At 44.7% G+C, this 16176-nt stretch overlaps 1 protein-coding gene across 1 annotated transcript in view; it reads right to left on the reverse strand.

Annotated features, from left to right (window-relative positions):
* The window catches only part of LOC118384046 (mediator of RNA polymerase II transcription subunit 12-like), a 44696-nt gene extending 28520 nt beyond the window's left edge, over window positions 1–16176 (reverse strand). Inside the window, exons 1-15 of the mRNA XM_052512535.1 lie at window positions 16005–16176; window positions 15106–15210; window positions 14803–14994; window positions 14248–14407; window positions 13799–13974; window positions 9222–9332; window positions 6914–7186; window positions 6453–6599; window positions 5245–5344; window positions 4846–4982; window positions 2951–3082; window positions 2349–2475; window positions 760–989; window positions 593–652; window positions 244–417 (exon numbers count right to left, since the gene is read on the reverse strand). Coding sequence (XP_052368495.1) covers window positions 244–417; window positions 593–652; window positions 760–989; window positions 2349–2475; window positions 2951–3082; window positions 4846–4982; window positions 5245–5344; window positions 6453–6599; window positions 6914–7186; window positions 9222–9332; window positions 13799–13974; window positions 14248–14407; window positions 14803–14994; window positions 15106–15210; window positions 16005–16106 — 2226 coding nt within the window. The 5' untranslated portion in view covers window positions 16107–16176. The remainder of the gene's footprint in view (window positions 1–243; window positions 418–592; window positions 653–759; window positions 990–2348; window positions 2476–2950; window positions 3083–4845; window positions 4983–5244; window positions 5345–6452; window positions 6600–6913; window positions 7187–9221; window positions 9333–13798; window positions 13975–14247; window positions 14408–14802; window positions 14995–15105; window positions 15211–16004) is intronic.

Raw genomic sequence — 16176 nt, forward strand, 5'->3', positions numbered from 1 at the left:
ATGTGTGTTTAAGCTTGAAGGGCTAAAATTGCCTTGAGTTAGACCAACAACCAGTCCCAATGTAGCTGCGGTAGTTCACTAAGCTTTGCTGTGGTGATAAGTAAACTTGTCTGAAACTATAAAGCACCCAGAGCCTGGGCTTTAGCTCAGAAGGCTATCGTGGTCTACAGTTGCACTGATGACCCAGATTGAATTCCATCTGCGTGTTAGAGCTGAGTCAAAGCCTCTCTCAGGGCTGCTTACCTGGGGGATGGGGAAGTGGGTAGCGTATTGGATGTGGCGGGGTTGCTCGTACACCAATGGGAAGGCAGGATCCAGGGCCTTGTCTTTGCAGGCGCCCTTCCCTTCCTGTTCCGGGGCAGGCTTCTCGGGAGAGGGGCTGCCCTTTGACTCACAGTGAGTGGGGGGAGAAAACATCTACAAAAAAAGAGAAAAAAGAGACAGCTCAAGTTAATAGGGCTGCACACAGCACACGGTCAATGGGACAGTCTGATGGAGCACAGGTAAGAATACTATATAGTTGTGCCAGGGACAATATTCACTAGTACACATTAGCTGCCCACTTCTACTGGCATGATGCATATACACCTACCTCATCGAAATTAGCGCTCGAGTTGTGATCGATCTCCATTAACTCGGAAAGACCAGTGTCCTGTATAAAGAAAAGTACACATTTCATTCCAAAATCAATTCAAAAGCAGTGAGTAACTACTGATGATACATTGTGGACACTAGCACAGCTGCCACCACATAACATGCCTCGTTCTTGACGCTGCTGCCTGCATCCTGCTCTTTGCGCTCTGATTCGTCTGAAGGCTCATCACTAGGGGAACGGGGGCGGGGCAGGTGAGAGTCAGAGGCCAGGTCACCGCGGGAGATGAGCGTGCACATGTAGATGTTGTGAGAGAAGACGTCGTGGCGGATGAGCTCGCAGAAGAGCAGCACCAGGTTAGAGAACTCCACACGCTCGCTCTCGTTGCCTGCCTCCGCTGAGAAGGGACATATGGGGATAGTTTGTCACTATACACTCCAGCATTACCAGCAGTAAGTAAGAGACCAGTCATAACCTTTATAATATCATCTTTAACAGACACTTTGATCCAAAGCGACCAACAGTAGTGCACACATACATTTTCATATTGGGTGGCTAAAGCGGTAATTGAACGTGACTTCGCAAGCACCATACTCTGATAACTGAGCCACACAGGACCCTGTGTGCCATGCTAACCCAACACTAAGGTTGTAAAATTTGGGTAACATTCCAAAAACTCGCAGGTTTTCCAGAAATACCTGTGGGGAATTCCATAAGTTTCTGCTTATTCCATCCAGGAATCTTCTAACCTGGATTTCTTTCACCCTACTCAACACCAATACCCTTTTCCCACTATGTTGCTGACCTGATCCATACTGTGCTGTTGTGGATTTTTACATTTTCACCATTGTGCTTTTAAGCACTATGGTGGATGTGTAACCAGGCCAGCGCAGTACAGTACAGCTCAAGTCCCAAACCCATAGTAGTGCATAACAACTCAACCGCTGGGCAGACTAAATCCAAAAGAGTGCTGGAATCAGGAGATGCAGAGAGCCTAGCGGGCTCATAAATGGGACCCTATATTCCCTATATAGTGCACTACTTTTGACCAGGACCCATTGAGCTGTGGTCAAGTGCCCCTATGGGCCCTAATCAAAAGTAGAGCATTATATATGGTGTTTAACCAAAAATGGGTAACATTTTTACTCTTGTAGGATGGCTAAAATTAGAGTGACTAAATCAATTGAGGTCAGAGAAAAAAAAATGTTTTAAAAAAAAATCTGGAAAATAGTATTGCGTCATCTGGGCTGGATGCTGTGGAAGAATTAAGGCTAACGGATAGGCTCAAAGTGGAACTCATCTTTCTTCTCAAACCCAGAGGACATAGAACAGTATAGTGGAAATATATACATTTTCATATTCTAGTATTCACTTTTCATATTAATGATTTCAAAGATTTCTCAGAAAAACATTTGTGAAACACCAACGGAGCACTGAGCATACAGCTAGCTTTTCATTTTCAAAGCCTTTTACATTTAATTCAGTTTGTCTCATGTTAATTTGGCTTTTTGCGACCAGCGGAAACAACTTTGCAGACGAACACCACAACATGTAGAATCCTCAAAAGTCTCTGCGAGAAAGCGCACCACTCTGTCAAGAGAGCTCAGTGCTTATCAGAAGTATTAAGGTAGGAAATCTGGGCAGAGTGGGTAGACACCTTACATTATAGGGAATAGGGTGTGATTTGGGAAGCAGCCGCAGACAACCCAAATAAGGGAATATAATTGACTACAAGTGAAGTGAAGGGCAGACTCACTGAGCATGGGGGCCTGGGTGTCCAGGAACTGCAGGAGCACGTCTTGAAACACAGGCAGGGTGGCCGCCGAGAGAGATCCTGATGAAACTGAGCCTTTCTCATCCACCACCTCCGACTCGCCGCATCTCTGTGAACACAGACAAGCACACACACAGCCTGAGAACCACTGCCATTGAGCAAATATCCCTTACATCTGTGATAAGCATGGTATAACATTTGAACAATAGTTTCTTCAGTTTTGTATACACACGTTTGCAGGGAATACAATTTAATTATATGGATTGAGACAGCATTGCACACAACAATAGCCATGAGGAAATACAAAAACCTACACCTCACATCTTCTAAAACAATTCAGAATCTTGTTATTAAAGGCTGTGGCCATCTTCATCCTTTATTTACACAGGTGAAATCTCGGGATTAAGATCTCTTTTGCAAGAGAGACCTGTTCTCACGAGACAAGAAAGAAGGCAAGAAGTATCCTTGAGAATACTCAGGAAAAGCTGTGGCCGAGTGACAAGGCGTCACTGTGGGGCAGTCACAGTGCTGTAGTCATGAATCGGAAATGTGTATGTGCACGAGAGCGTGGGCCACTGTCTCACCTCGGCTTCGATCTCTGCCTGTCTCTTCTCCAGCAGCTTGGCCACCACCATGGCCCTGTGACGGCCAGACCTCTTGCAGCACACCGCCCACTCACACAGCAGGGTCACCACGGCATCGTCATCAGGGGACATCTAAATAGAGAGAAACAGGTCAGGAAGAAGACCATACAGCACGGAAGCCTGGGTCCATCTAAGTAGTGTTTCTATAAGAATACAGTTCATTGTCTCCAGAAGAAGAAATTCTATGTGATCTACAGTAATGGTTAGGGCCAGATGGTGTTAGTTGGCCTCTTGTTCACACTTGACATTTTGCCTTTTCATATGTGATTGAAAACCATTCAAGGTCCAATGCAGCTATTTTTATCTCAATATCAAAATAATTTCTGGGCATCAAGTGATTGTTTCAAATTAAAATGGTCAAAAAGAAACAAAAATAACTTCTTAGCAAAGGGACATTTATCAAACACGAATTTCCTTCAGGAAAGTATAAAAATATTTACTTTTTACACATTTGGTTACGTTACAGCCTTATTCTAAAATGTATTAAATACCACCCCCAATACCACATAATGACAAAGTGAAAATGGCGCTAGAAATTTTTGACAACAATAATTTAAAAATGTAAAAGTATTTACATAAGTATTCAGCCATTTTGCTATGAAACTAGAAATGGAGCACGTCAGAGAAAAAACCTAGCCATGAGGTCGAATTATTTGTCCGTAGAGCTCTGAAAAGGGATTGTGTAAAGGCACAGATCTGCGGAAGGGTACCAAAAACATTCTGCAGCATTGAGGGTCCGCAAGAACACAGTGGCCTCCATTTTTAAATGGAAGTTTGTAACCACCAAGAATCTTCCTGGAACTGGCCGCCTGGCCAAACTGAGCAATCGGGGGAGAAGGACCTTGGTCAGGGAGGTGACCAAGAACCCAATGGTCACTCTCACAGAGCTCCAGAGTTCCTCTATGGAGATGGGAGAACATTCCAGAAGGACAACCATCTCTGCAGCGCTCTACCAATCAGGCCTTTATGGTAGAGTGGCCAGACGGAAGCCACTCCTCAGTAAAAGGCACATGACAGCCTGCTTGGAGTTTGCCAAAAGGCACCTAAAAGACTCTGAGAAACAAGATTTTTTGGTCTGATGAAACCAAGATTGAACTCTTTGGTTGAATGCCAAGTGTCACATCTGGAGGAAATGGAGCAAAGTACAGAGAGATCCTTGATGAAAACCTGCTTCAGCGCGCTCAGGACCTTACTGGGGCGATGGTTCACATTCCAACAGGACAATGACCCTAAGCACACAGCCAAGGCAATGCAAGAGTGGCTTCGGGACAAATCTCTGAATGTTCTTGAGTGGCCCAGTCAGAGCCCAGACTTGAACCCAATCGAACATCTCTGGAGACCTGAAAGTAGCTGTGCAGTTACACTCCCCATCCAACTTGACAAGAGCTTGAGAGAATCTGCAGAGAAGAATGGGAGAAACTCCCCAAACAGGTGTGCCAAGCTAAAAGCATCATACCCAAGAAGACTCGAGGTTGTAATCACTGTCAACGGTGCTTCCACAAAGTACTGAGTAAAGAGTCTGAACACTTATGTAAATGTGATAAGTAATGTTTTTTATACATTTGCAAACATTTCTAAAAACCTGTTTTAGATTTGTCATTATGGGGTATTATGTGTAGATTGATGAGGGAAGAAACTATTTAATACATTTTAGAATAAGGCTGTAACGTAAGAAAATATGGAAAAAGTCAAGGGGTCTGAATACTTTCCAAATGCACTGTGTGTGAGATATATAAAAAACAGGGGAAAAAAATCACATTTTAACTGCACTGGGCCTTTGAAGTCTTCAGACTTGACATATGCAAGAGTGGTCATCTAAGAGAAAACATCTTTACCTCGTGGCCGTCTTTGCTCTGGCCCGAGCCGAAGATGCGGTTGTAAAGGGAATCCAGGGAGTTGCTGAAGTCTGACTTCTCAAAACTGTGGTTGTCTAGAACCTCCAGGGTGTGTAGGACCCTTCCAATGGTGAAGCCTGGCAAAAGCAAGTAAAACACAAAATGTTACTAATTTACCTTTTCCTTATACATCCAGGGCCAGTTTCCCAGACAAAGATGAAGCCTAGTGCTGGGCTATAAAGCATGCTCAGTGGAGAATCTCTGTTGAATTAGATTATTAGTCCAGGACTAGTCTTAATCTTCGTCTGGGAAACCAGCCCATTTAGTCATTGTCTGGATGAAATGTCATGTCATTTTACAGGTGTTATTGATGTAATCATAAAGGAGCAGTTTCCTTACCAGCAGTTGTCTCCTGACATTTATCAAAGGACCAGCGGAACTCCACAGCCTGCCCTCTGTCCTTGACCTGCTCCTCTATTTCTCTGACCTTTGCACGGACCTGAGGTAAAAGCACAGATAAGACTGAGATAAGCAGACGGGACGACTGAGAAGACAAAGTCAATAGGCATGCAATGATGTCAACCTGTCAGCGCGTTGAAGGCATTCAATCAATCAACTGACAAATGCATTAGTCATAATCCAACCCCCCAAATGCATTAGCCATAATCCAACCCCCAAATGCATTAGTCATAATCCAAAACCCAAATGCATTAGCCATAATCCAACCCCCCAAATGCATTAGTCATAATCCAACCCCCCAAATGCATGAGTCATAATCCAAAACCCAAATGCATTAGCCATAATCCAACCCCCAAATGCATTAGTCATAATCCAAAACCCAAATGCATTAGCCATAATCCAACCCCCAAATGCATTAGCCATAATCCAACCCCCCAAATGCATTAGCCATAATCCAACCCCCCAAATGCATTAGTCATAATCCAACCCCCCAAATGCATTAGTCATAATCCAAAACCCAAATGCATTAGCCATAATCCAAAACCCAAATGCATTAGCCATAATCCAACCCCCCAAATGCATTAGTCATAATCCAAAACCCAAATGCATTAGTCATAATCCAACCCCCAAATGCATTAGCCATAATCCAACCCCCAAATGCATTAGTCATAATCCAAAACCCAAATGCATTAGTCATAATCCAAAACCCAAATGCATTAGTCATAATCCAACCCCCAAATGCATTAGTCATAATCCAAAACCCAAATGCATTAGTCATAATCCAACCCCCCAAATGCATTAGTCATAATCCAACCCCCCAAATGCATTAGTCATAATCCAAAACCCAAATGCATTAGTCATAATCCAAAACCCAAATGCATTAGTCATAATCCAAAACCCAAATGCATTAGTCATAATCCAAAACCCAAATGCATTAGTCATAATCCAAAACCCAAATGCATTAGTCATAATCCAAAACCCAAATGCATTAGTCATAATCCAAAACCCAAATACATTAGTCATAATCTAAACCACAAATATATTAGTCTTAACCCAAACAATATAAAGCCAATGCCAAAGGTACAGTGGCATGGAATATCTTCCAAGGCGGGAAGAAACCTTGACAGGAACCAGACTCTGGGCCTTACCTGCTGTGTAAAGGTGCTGTTGCCCCCTGGCATGGGCAGATTGGACGGGGATATGGGGAGTAGGTCCAGTGGGGAACCAGTCTTGTTCCGGCTGTCTGTCAGAGAGTAGTGCCACACCAGGGCACTGGGACAGCACAGCACGATACTCTGATGAAACCAAGACCAGCAAAAGAAGAATTCAGGGATGTGATTGACAATATGGGAAATCAGGAAAAATGTCATCTACAATAGAATTATCAGGAACAATCCCAAACTTGATAATGTAACCAGAGCTAGTTTACCAACATAGCCATGTACTTACTATACTAGCCCCATGGCTTAACAATACCATTAATAGTAGTGTAATAGTTTTTACTATTCTAGCCTCATGACTCAACAGTCATATTAATAGCAGTGTAATAGTACTGCAGTAGCAGACAATCCATTCAATTCAGTGGAAAGGCTATTCCGTGTGTTTGTACCTGTAGCATGCAGCTGAGCCCAAACACCAAGGGCCTGTGTTGAGGGCAGATATAGAAGTCTGTGAAGGGGGTCTGGGGTTGGTTGCCCCCCGTGGGCTGGGAGGTGGGTGTGGGGGGCAGGGTGTTCCCCGCCTGTGCCAGGATGCTGTGTGCCGGGTGCCCCCCGGAGCCGGGTCCCAGGCTCCCGTCGCTTAGCAGCAGGTTGAGACGTCGCGTGCAGAAGTAGGCCAGTCTCCGAGACAGGTAGGCCGACAGCACGAACTCCCCTGAGTACTGAGGGAGGGAACACGACTCACAATGTCAGTTCTAACCCCCCTGAGTAGTGAGGGAGGGGACACGACTCACAATGTCAGTTCTAACCCCCCTGAGTAGTGAGGGAGGGGACACGACTCACAATGTCAGTTCTAACCCCCCTGAGTAGTGAGGGAGGGGACACGACTCAATGTCAGTTCTAACCCCCCTGAGTACTGAGGGAGGGGACACGACTCACAATGTCAGTTCTAACCCCCCTGAGTAGTGAGGGAGGGGACACGACTCACAATGTCAGTTCTAACCCCCCTGAGTAGTGAGGGAGGGGACACGACTCACAATGTCAGTTCTAACCCCCCTGAGTAGTGAGGGAGGGGACACGACTCAATGTCAGTTCTAACCCCCTGAGTACTGAGGGAGGGGACACGACTCACAATGTCAGTTCTAACCCCCCTGAGTAGTGAGGGAGGGGACACGACTCACAATGTCAGTTCTAACCCCCCTGAATAGTGAGGGAGGGGACACGACTCACAATGTCAGTTCTAACCCCCCTGAGTAGTGAGGGAGGGGACACAACTCACAATGTCAGTTCTAACCCCCCTGAGTAGTGAGGGAGGGGACAACTCACAATGTCAGTTCTAACCCCCCTGAGTAGTGAGGGAGGGGACACAACTCACAATGTCAGTTCTAACCCCCCTGAGTAGTGAGGGAGGGGACACAACTCACAATGTCAGTTCTAACCCCCCTGAGTAGTGAGGGAGGGGACACGACTCAATGTCAGTTCTAACCCCCCTGAGTAGTGAGGGAGGGGACACGACTCAATGTCAGTTCTAACCCCCCTGAGTACTGAGGGAGGGGACACGACTCAATGTCAGTTCTAACCCCCCTGAGTACTGAGGGAGGGGACACGACTCACAATGTCAGTTCTAACCCCCCTGAGTAGTGAGGGAGGGGACACGACTCAATGTCAGTTCTAACCCCCCTGAGTAGTGAGGGAGGGGACACGACTCAATGTCAGTTCTAACCCCCCTGAGTACTGAGGGAGGGGACACGACTCACAATGTCAGTTCTAACCCCCCTGAGTAGTGAGGGAGGGGACACGACTCAATGTCAGTTCTAACCCCCCTGAGTACTGAGGGAGGGGACACGACTCAATGTCAGTTCTAACCCCCCTGAGTACTGAGGGAGGGGACACGACTCACAATGTCAGTTCTAACCCCCCTGAGTACTGAGGGAGGGGACACGACTCACAATGTCAGTTCTAACCCCCCTGAGTACTGAGGGAGGGTACACAACTCACAATGTCAGTTCTAACTCTTCAGAGCTGTTAAGTAATCACAGCAATGGAATATAGGGGAAAAACTGGGGAGGGTAGCTAGGTCAGCCTCAATGATGTAGAGTTGGGGGCATTCAAACTTAACATTTACTGCAGCTCAGGTAAAAACATTTTCTTTAAAGTAGATTAAACTGCACTTCCAAGGGCATATGTCAGAATTTATTTTCATTGGATAGGTTATTGTTAGAAGATTGCTACTTTACTTGGTGCTTGCCATCACCCTGCAAGATAATTTGTTGCATTAACAATGTACCATTGTTGCACAAAAAGGAATTTGAAAAATATGTTTTTAATGTCCCCAATTGTATAATTAGAGGATGTAAGAACCTGGACTTTCCCTGATTAGTGAAGATAAACTACATCTCTGAGTGTCTCGTCAAGTTACTTCTTCCACATGAAATACATGGTTTGCTACTGGATGGAGAATGAAATTCATCACTGCATTAGGAGAAAGATAGCCTAGCGGTTAGAGCATTGGGCCAGTAACTGAAAGGTTGCTAGTTCGCATCCCAAAGCTGACAAGGTGAAAAATCTGCCGATGTGACCTTGAACAAGGAACCTAACCCTAATTGCTCCGAGGGTGTCTCGGGGAGAGTGGGATAAGCAAAAACCACATTTCCAATTCACACATGCATATTAATACACGTGTGAAATAGAACAAATAGAAGCACCCACCAAATTATTATTAAGATGGGAGCTAAAGGGATCGTATATCGGCATTACCTGTAGCAGGAGGGGCAGCAGCAGCTTCAGAAGCTCATCCTCTCCAGGTCGGACTTTCTCGAAGCATTCCAACACCCACGTCAGGAACTCGTGTCTATCTAGCATGCCATCCTGGACACAAGCAAACAACCGTTTGTAATTGCTTGTTCTTCTACTGCATGAAGTATTTATGGTAAGTTAAAGTGATGCTCCAGAACTTTGTATAATTTCAGCCATTCGTTTTGAAAGTGGCGATCACGAGCGAAAGCAGGACCCCGTTTTTTGTGTACTACGTGATCCACTTCCTATGATAAGTTACACCATGCATTTTTGTTGTTATTGCAATTCGTATGATATGTTACAAACCTAATTGGTACAATTTATAAGTTTGTTGTGCTTAAGATTCCGGACTGCATCTTTAACGCTATGCAATTACTCCACTTCACTATTAGTCAGTGTAAACAATGATGCGGGCGAGCAAGAGACGATCACCCAAAAAAAATCCTAAACTGTTTTGTTGTGCTTGTGATTCTATCTGGCCTTAAGTCATAAAATGCATACATTGTCTTATCAGTTACCTCATAGTTTAGTTGACAACATGAATGGCTCACCCTCTAAATAGAAGCTAACTTGCTAGCTGTTTACTGCTATTTTTCTTACGCAGTGACAGAGTGAAATAGGGTTATACTACCAAGACAGGCAGCTGTGTAATGACAAAAAGCTAACATTGAAGTCACAAAATTCTAACCAAGTAACAACTCCAATATATATACCGTATATATACAGTGGGGCAAAAAAGTATTTAGTCAGCCACCAATTGTGCAAGTTCTCCCACTTAAAATGATGAGGGGCCTGTAATTTTCATCATAGGTACACTTCAACTATGACAGACAAAATGAGGGGGAAAAAAATCCAAAATTGTAGACCTGCACCAGGCTGGGAAGACTGAATCTGCAATAGTTAAGCAGCTTGTTTTGAGGAAATCAACTGTGGGAGCAATTATTAGGAAATGGAAGACATACAAGACCACTGATAATCTCCCTCGATCTGGGGCTCCACGCAAGATCTAAGATCTAACAAAGCCTACCATCAGTAACACACTACGCCGCCAGGGACTCAAATCCTGCAGTGCCAGACGTGTCCCCCTGCTTAAGCCAGTACATGTCCAGGCCCGTCTGAAGTTTGCTAGAGAGCATTTGGATGATCCAGAAGAAGATTGGGAGAATGTCATATGGTCAGATGAAACAAAAATATAACTTTTTGGTAAAAACTCAACTCGTCGTGTTTGGAGGACAAAGAATGCTGAGTTGCATCCAAAGAACACCATACCTACTGTGAAGCATGCGGGTGGAAACATCATGCTTTGGGGCTGTTTTTCTGCAAAGGGACCAGGACGACTGATCCGTGTAAAGGAAAGAATGAATGGGGCCATGTATCGTGAGATTTTGAGTGAAAACCTCCTTCCATCAGCAAGGGCATTGAAGATGAAACGTGGCTGGGTCTTTCAGGATGACAATGATCCCAAACACACCGCCCGGGCAACGAAGGAGTGGCTTCGTAAGAAGCATTTCAAGGTCCTGGAGTGGCCTAGCCAGTCTCCTGATCTCAACCCCATAGAAAATCTTTGGAGGGAGTTGGACCGCTACCTCTGCCTTTGTGCAAGGAGGAGCAGGAGGAGCACTGCAAAATGACCTCCAGCAGGCCACAAATGTGCATGTGTCTGCTGAAACGGTCAGAAACAGACTCCATGAGGGTGGTATGAGGTCCCGATGTCCACAGGTGGGGGTTGTGCTTACAGCCCAACACCGTGCGGGACGTTTGGCATTTGCCAGAGAACACCAAGATTGGAAAATTTGCCACTGGCGCCCTGTGCTCTTCACAGATGAAAGCAGCTTCACACTGAGCACGTGACAGACGTGACAGTCTGGAGACGCCGTGGAGAACGTTCTGCTGCCTGCAACATCCTCCAGCATGACCGGTCTGGCAGTGGGTGAGTCATGATGTGGGGTGGCATTTCTTTGGGGGGCCGCACAGCCCTCAACGTGCTCGCCAGAGGTAGCCTGACTGCCATAAGGTCTGAGATGAGATCCTCAGACCCCTTGTGAGACCATATGCTGGTGCGGTTGGCCCTGGGTTCCTCCTAATGCAAGACAATGCTAGACATCATGTGGCTGGAGTGTGTCAGTAGTTCCTGCAAGAGGAAGGCATTTATGCTATGTACTGGCTCGCCCGTTCCCCAGACCTGAATCCAATTGAGCACACCTGGGACATCATGTCTCGCTCCATCCACCAACGCTACGTTGCACCACAGACTGTCCAGGAGTTGGCGGATGCTTTAGTCCAGGTCTGGAAGGAGATCCCTCAGGAGACCATCCGCCACCTCATCAGGAGCATGCCCAGGCATTGTAGGGAGGTCATACAGGCACGTGGAGGCCACACACACTACTGAGCCTCATTTTGACTTGTTTTAAGGACATCAAAGTTGGATCAGCCTGTAGTGTGGTTTTCCACTTTAATTTTGAGTGTGACTCCAAATCCAGACCTCCATGGGTTGATAAATTGATTTCCATTGATCATTTGTGTGTGATTTTGTTGTCAGCACATTCAACTATGTAAAGAAAAAAGTATTTAATACGAATATTTCATTCATTCAGATCTAGGATGTGTTAATTTAGTGTTCCCTTTATTTTTTTTGAGCAGTGTATATATATAACATCTCGCAGCAAGAACTGGCAAATCTGGTGAGGAGATGCACTGCGGTACTTAATGCAGTACTTAATGCAGCTGGTGGTCACACCAGATTCTGACTGTTACTTTTGATTTTGACCCCCACTGTGGAACTTGTTCAGTACATGTCTCAGTTGTTGAATCTTGTTGTGTTCATACAAATGTTACACATTTTGGGTTTGCTGAAAATAAACACAGTTGACAGTGAGAGGACGTTTCCTCTCAGTGCCTTCAGAAAGTATTCAGACCATGTGACTTTTTCCTAATTTTGTTCCTTTACAGCCTTATTCTAAAATGGATTAAAAAAAAAATCCTCAGCAATTTTCACACAATACCCCATAATGACAAAGCGAAAACAGGTTCAGAAAGTTTTGCAAATTTATAAAAAAAATAACAGAAATATTCAGACCCTTTGCTATGAGACTCGAAATTGAGCTCAGGTGCATCCGGTTTCCATTGATCATCCTTGAGAAGTTTCTAAAAACCTGATTAGAGTTCACCTGTGGTAAATTCAATTGATTGGACATTTTGGGAAGGCACACACCTGTCTATATAAGGTCCCACAGTTGACAGTGCATGTCAGAGCAAAAACCAAGCCATGAGGTCGAAGGAATTGTCCGTAGAGCTCCGAGACAGGATTGTGTCGAGGCACAGATCTGGGGAAGGGTACCAAAAATGTCTGCAGCATTGAAGGTCCCCCAAGACCACAGTGGCCTCCATCATACTTAAATGGAAGACGTTTAGAACCACCAAGACTCATTCTAGAGCTGGCCGCCCAGCCAAACTGAGCAATCGAGGGAGAAGGGCCTTGGTCAGGGAGGTGACCAAGAAAAACCTGCTCCAGAGTGCTCAGGACCTCAGACTGGGGCGAAGGTTCACCTTCCAACAGGACCATGACACTAAGCACACAGCCAAGACAACACAGGAGTGGTTTCAGGACACATCTATGACTGTCCTTGAGTGGCCCAGCCAGAGGCCGGACTTGAACCCGATCGAACATCTCTGGAGAGAACTGAAAAGGCACCCAAGTCATAGACTGTTCTTTCTGCTACCGCACGGCAAACGGTACCGGAGCTCCAAGTCTAGGTCCAAAAGGCTCCCTAACAGCTTCTACCCCGAAGCTATAAGACTGCCGAACAATTAATCAGATGGCCACCCGGACTATTTACTTTGACACCTCCTTTGTTTTTACACTGCTGCTACTCGCTGTTTATTATCTATGCAGTCACTTTACCCCAACCTACATGTACAAACTACCTCGACTAACCTGTACCCCTGCACATTGACTCGGTACCGGTACCCCCGTATATAGTCACGTTATTGTTATGTAATTTTATTATGTTAATTTTTATTTTCGTTTATTTAGTAAATATTTTCTTAACTATTTATTGAACTGCATTGCTAGTTAAAGGCTTGCAAGTAAGTATTTCACGGTAAGGTCTACCACACCTGTCGTAGTCGGAGCATGTGACAAATAAAATTTGATTTTGATATTGCTGTGCAGTAACTCCCCCCATCCAACCTGATAGAACTTGGGAGCATCTGCAGAGAAGAATTGGAGAAACTCCCCAAAGTCAAGGGGTCTGAATACTCTCCGAAGGCACTGTATATCAAAAATAATATAACATTTAGCAGGCACTTTTAACCAAAGCGACTTGCATACATTTGATGCATGGGTTGCCCCGGGAATCAAACCCACAATCCTGGTGTTTCAAGGGTCATGCTCTACCAACTGAAGCAAATTTATTTTGCTTATCAAATGCATCAGACATGGTAAATACATAGGTCCCCGGTGGAGACAGACGTGGAACCTGAGATAGGCAGGCAAACAAACAACAAAAAACAACAGACAAACCAAAGGACCAACCAACCTGGAACATGAACATGGCCAGCTTCTCGTTGTACTCCCACTGCTTCATGGCCGTGTCCACCTCGGCCGGATTGGCCGGGAGGGGGGAGCCACAGCCCTGGCTGGGAGACTGGCGGTAGAACTCGGCCACCTTCTGCAACTGCTCCCACAGGTACTTAGTGATGATCTGAGTCCATTCTGCAGTGCAGACAGAAATAACATACAGTTAGAGTTCAATTCATCCCAGTGGCATATGCTCCTGTTAATGCAGCATGACTGAGCAAAATTCTAGAGATGTAGCAGCCTATCTTTTCTAAATGGCAGTGAACACACTCAGGATATTGGAATGTTCCATTATTGAGGAGCTTTGGCCACAGGGGGCTAGCTGGAACATGCTCAATCATAAAAAAAAACGATGTTGTTCAAGGGAGAATGGTTAGGCTATATATTTTTTAAGGAGTGCTTGATTACCTATGCAGGGGTCAATCACGTGCCGCTTCTTGACTTTTGTTTCTGTGATGGCGGCGTGATACGCACAGGTCATCTTGATCATCCATGCCGAACGCATCACAGGTACTGTGTACTTGGCCAAGTAGCCAAAAACCTCCTCCTTTTTACTAAAGATCGGCACCTGGTACACAAACCCAAACCCAGTAAAGGAAGATGCAGCAGAAAAATAACATACATTTTTTATAATTTACAAGTCAGTCTTATAAATCGCAACATAGTTACTTTGAATAATATTAGAAAGATAGTTACTTTGAATAATATTAGAAAGATAGTGTATAAGTCTCCCAAGGCAGACATATTGCGGTTAAATTTGAGTTGGTCACAGGAAGAATAGGGCCACGTTCAGCAGGCAAACATTTTGGAACTATATATATATAAATGGCATGAATAGAGCCAGTATGATTCCGTAGTCTACATGTCAAAGTCTTGTTTGTTTTACATACAGTAACATATTTCTATCACAATGTGATGCTCTGCTGAACGTGCCCCCAAGGGTGTTTTGGTACAAAGTCCTACCTTCTTGGCCAGCTGGGTGAGGGGTTTAGTCCCAGCCAAGTCTGTAAACCAGTTGTTGATAGAGCTCTGTGACCTGGCAGTAACGAGCCAGAAATTGTCCTTCTGGTTGACCTGAGGCTTCCGTTTGCCTGTGTCTGGAAATGTGTTGTAGCGCAACTTCTCTGCAATGATGCTGCTGAAGTTTGAACTAATCTGTTTGGGTAATAGGAACGTATGCTATGAACAAGAGATCCTACAACATGCATTATTCACTACATGTGTCTGATACAGATGACAAAGAAACAGTGATGAGTAGAAGATCACCTTTGAGGGATTGAAGTTGACATTTTTAGCACTTCCATGTTCATCCCCAGACACAGCCGGTTGATTATTAAATCCTTGCTTCACATTCAACGCAGTCAATTCATCCTGGAACACAAATTATTTACATTAGTTCTCTATTGTGAAATTCAAACCATGCAGTTGATGAAGTCACCCAATGAGCACATGTACTGGACACTGGATACCACATTCGCCACCTTTGTTTACAAAACAAATGATTATCTCAGTGGGGGACTGCTTTGCCAACTAGGTAACTAGCTAGCTACATGATCAAATTGAGTTGAGGTTGTTGGGCAATTATTATTATTTGTTTTACTAAGTCTTAGGATCCCATTCCATATATGCCAGAAACGTTAAGTGACATGTCAAAGTAGCTAAATACATCATGACCATCAATGACGACATTTAACTAGCTAACCTACATTAGCTAGTTGCTAATAAGGCTAACGTTAGCTAGCTATCTACCCAAGCTTCTCCAAATGTATCCTAGTTGTGTTGCTAGTTAACGTTATTTGAAATGCAAACAACGGTTCGTGAAATATTTGTTAATTTGAAAGTGAACCAAAATTATATTTGTCGTATCATTTAGCTAGCTAGCGTTAACTAAAGTACGACTTAACGTTAGCCCCATATAAAGCTATCAAGATAGATAGCCAGCTAGCTAGTTGGTGTTTTCAGTGCGATCAGGCAAACTGACAAGCCAAGTAGCTGTTCATTGTTATTACTAGAGAGACTGGTTTGGGCCTGATAGCCGTCTGGGGGGATTAACGTTAGCTAACGTTAGCAACCATAGCGTAGCTAAGGGCTCATTTCCAAATAGGCTCTTTGTGCCCATTTGTCTTTGCAACGTTGGTTTGACAAACGATTTAAGTTTATCTGACCTCTTTTTGCTTTGGGTCTTGGGGATAAACGTCCGGAGGTCCAAGTCGTGGCCGCTTCAGGGGCCGGTGTTCGTAACTTAAGATCCCGAAAGCAGCCATCATCCAGCGGCATCACAGCCAAGGCTTTCCCCTTTCCGTTCGAGTCTTGGAAGCCGGAAGAACGCCGACGCAG

Source organism: Oncorhynchus keta, chromosome 4 (assembly GCF_023373465.1).
Source record: "Oncorhynchus keta strain PuntledgeMale-10-30-2019 chromosome 4, Oket_V2, whole genome shotgun sequence".
NCBI lineage: Eukaryota > Metazoa > Chordata > Actinopteri > Salmoniformes > Salmonidae > Oncorhynchus > Oncorhynchus keta.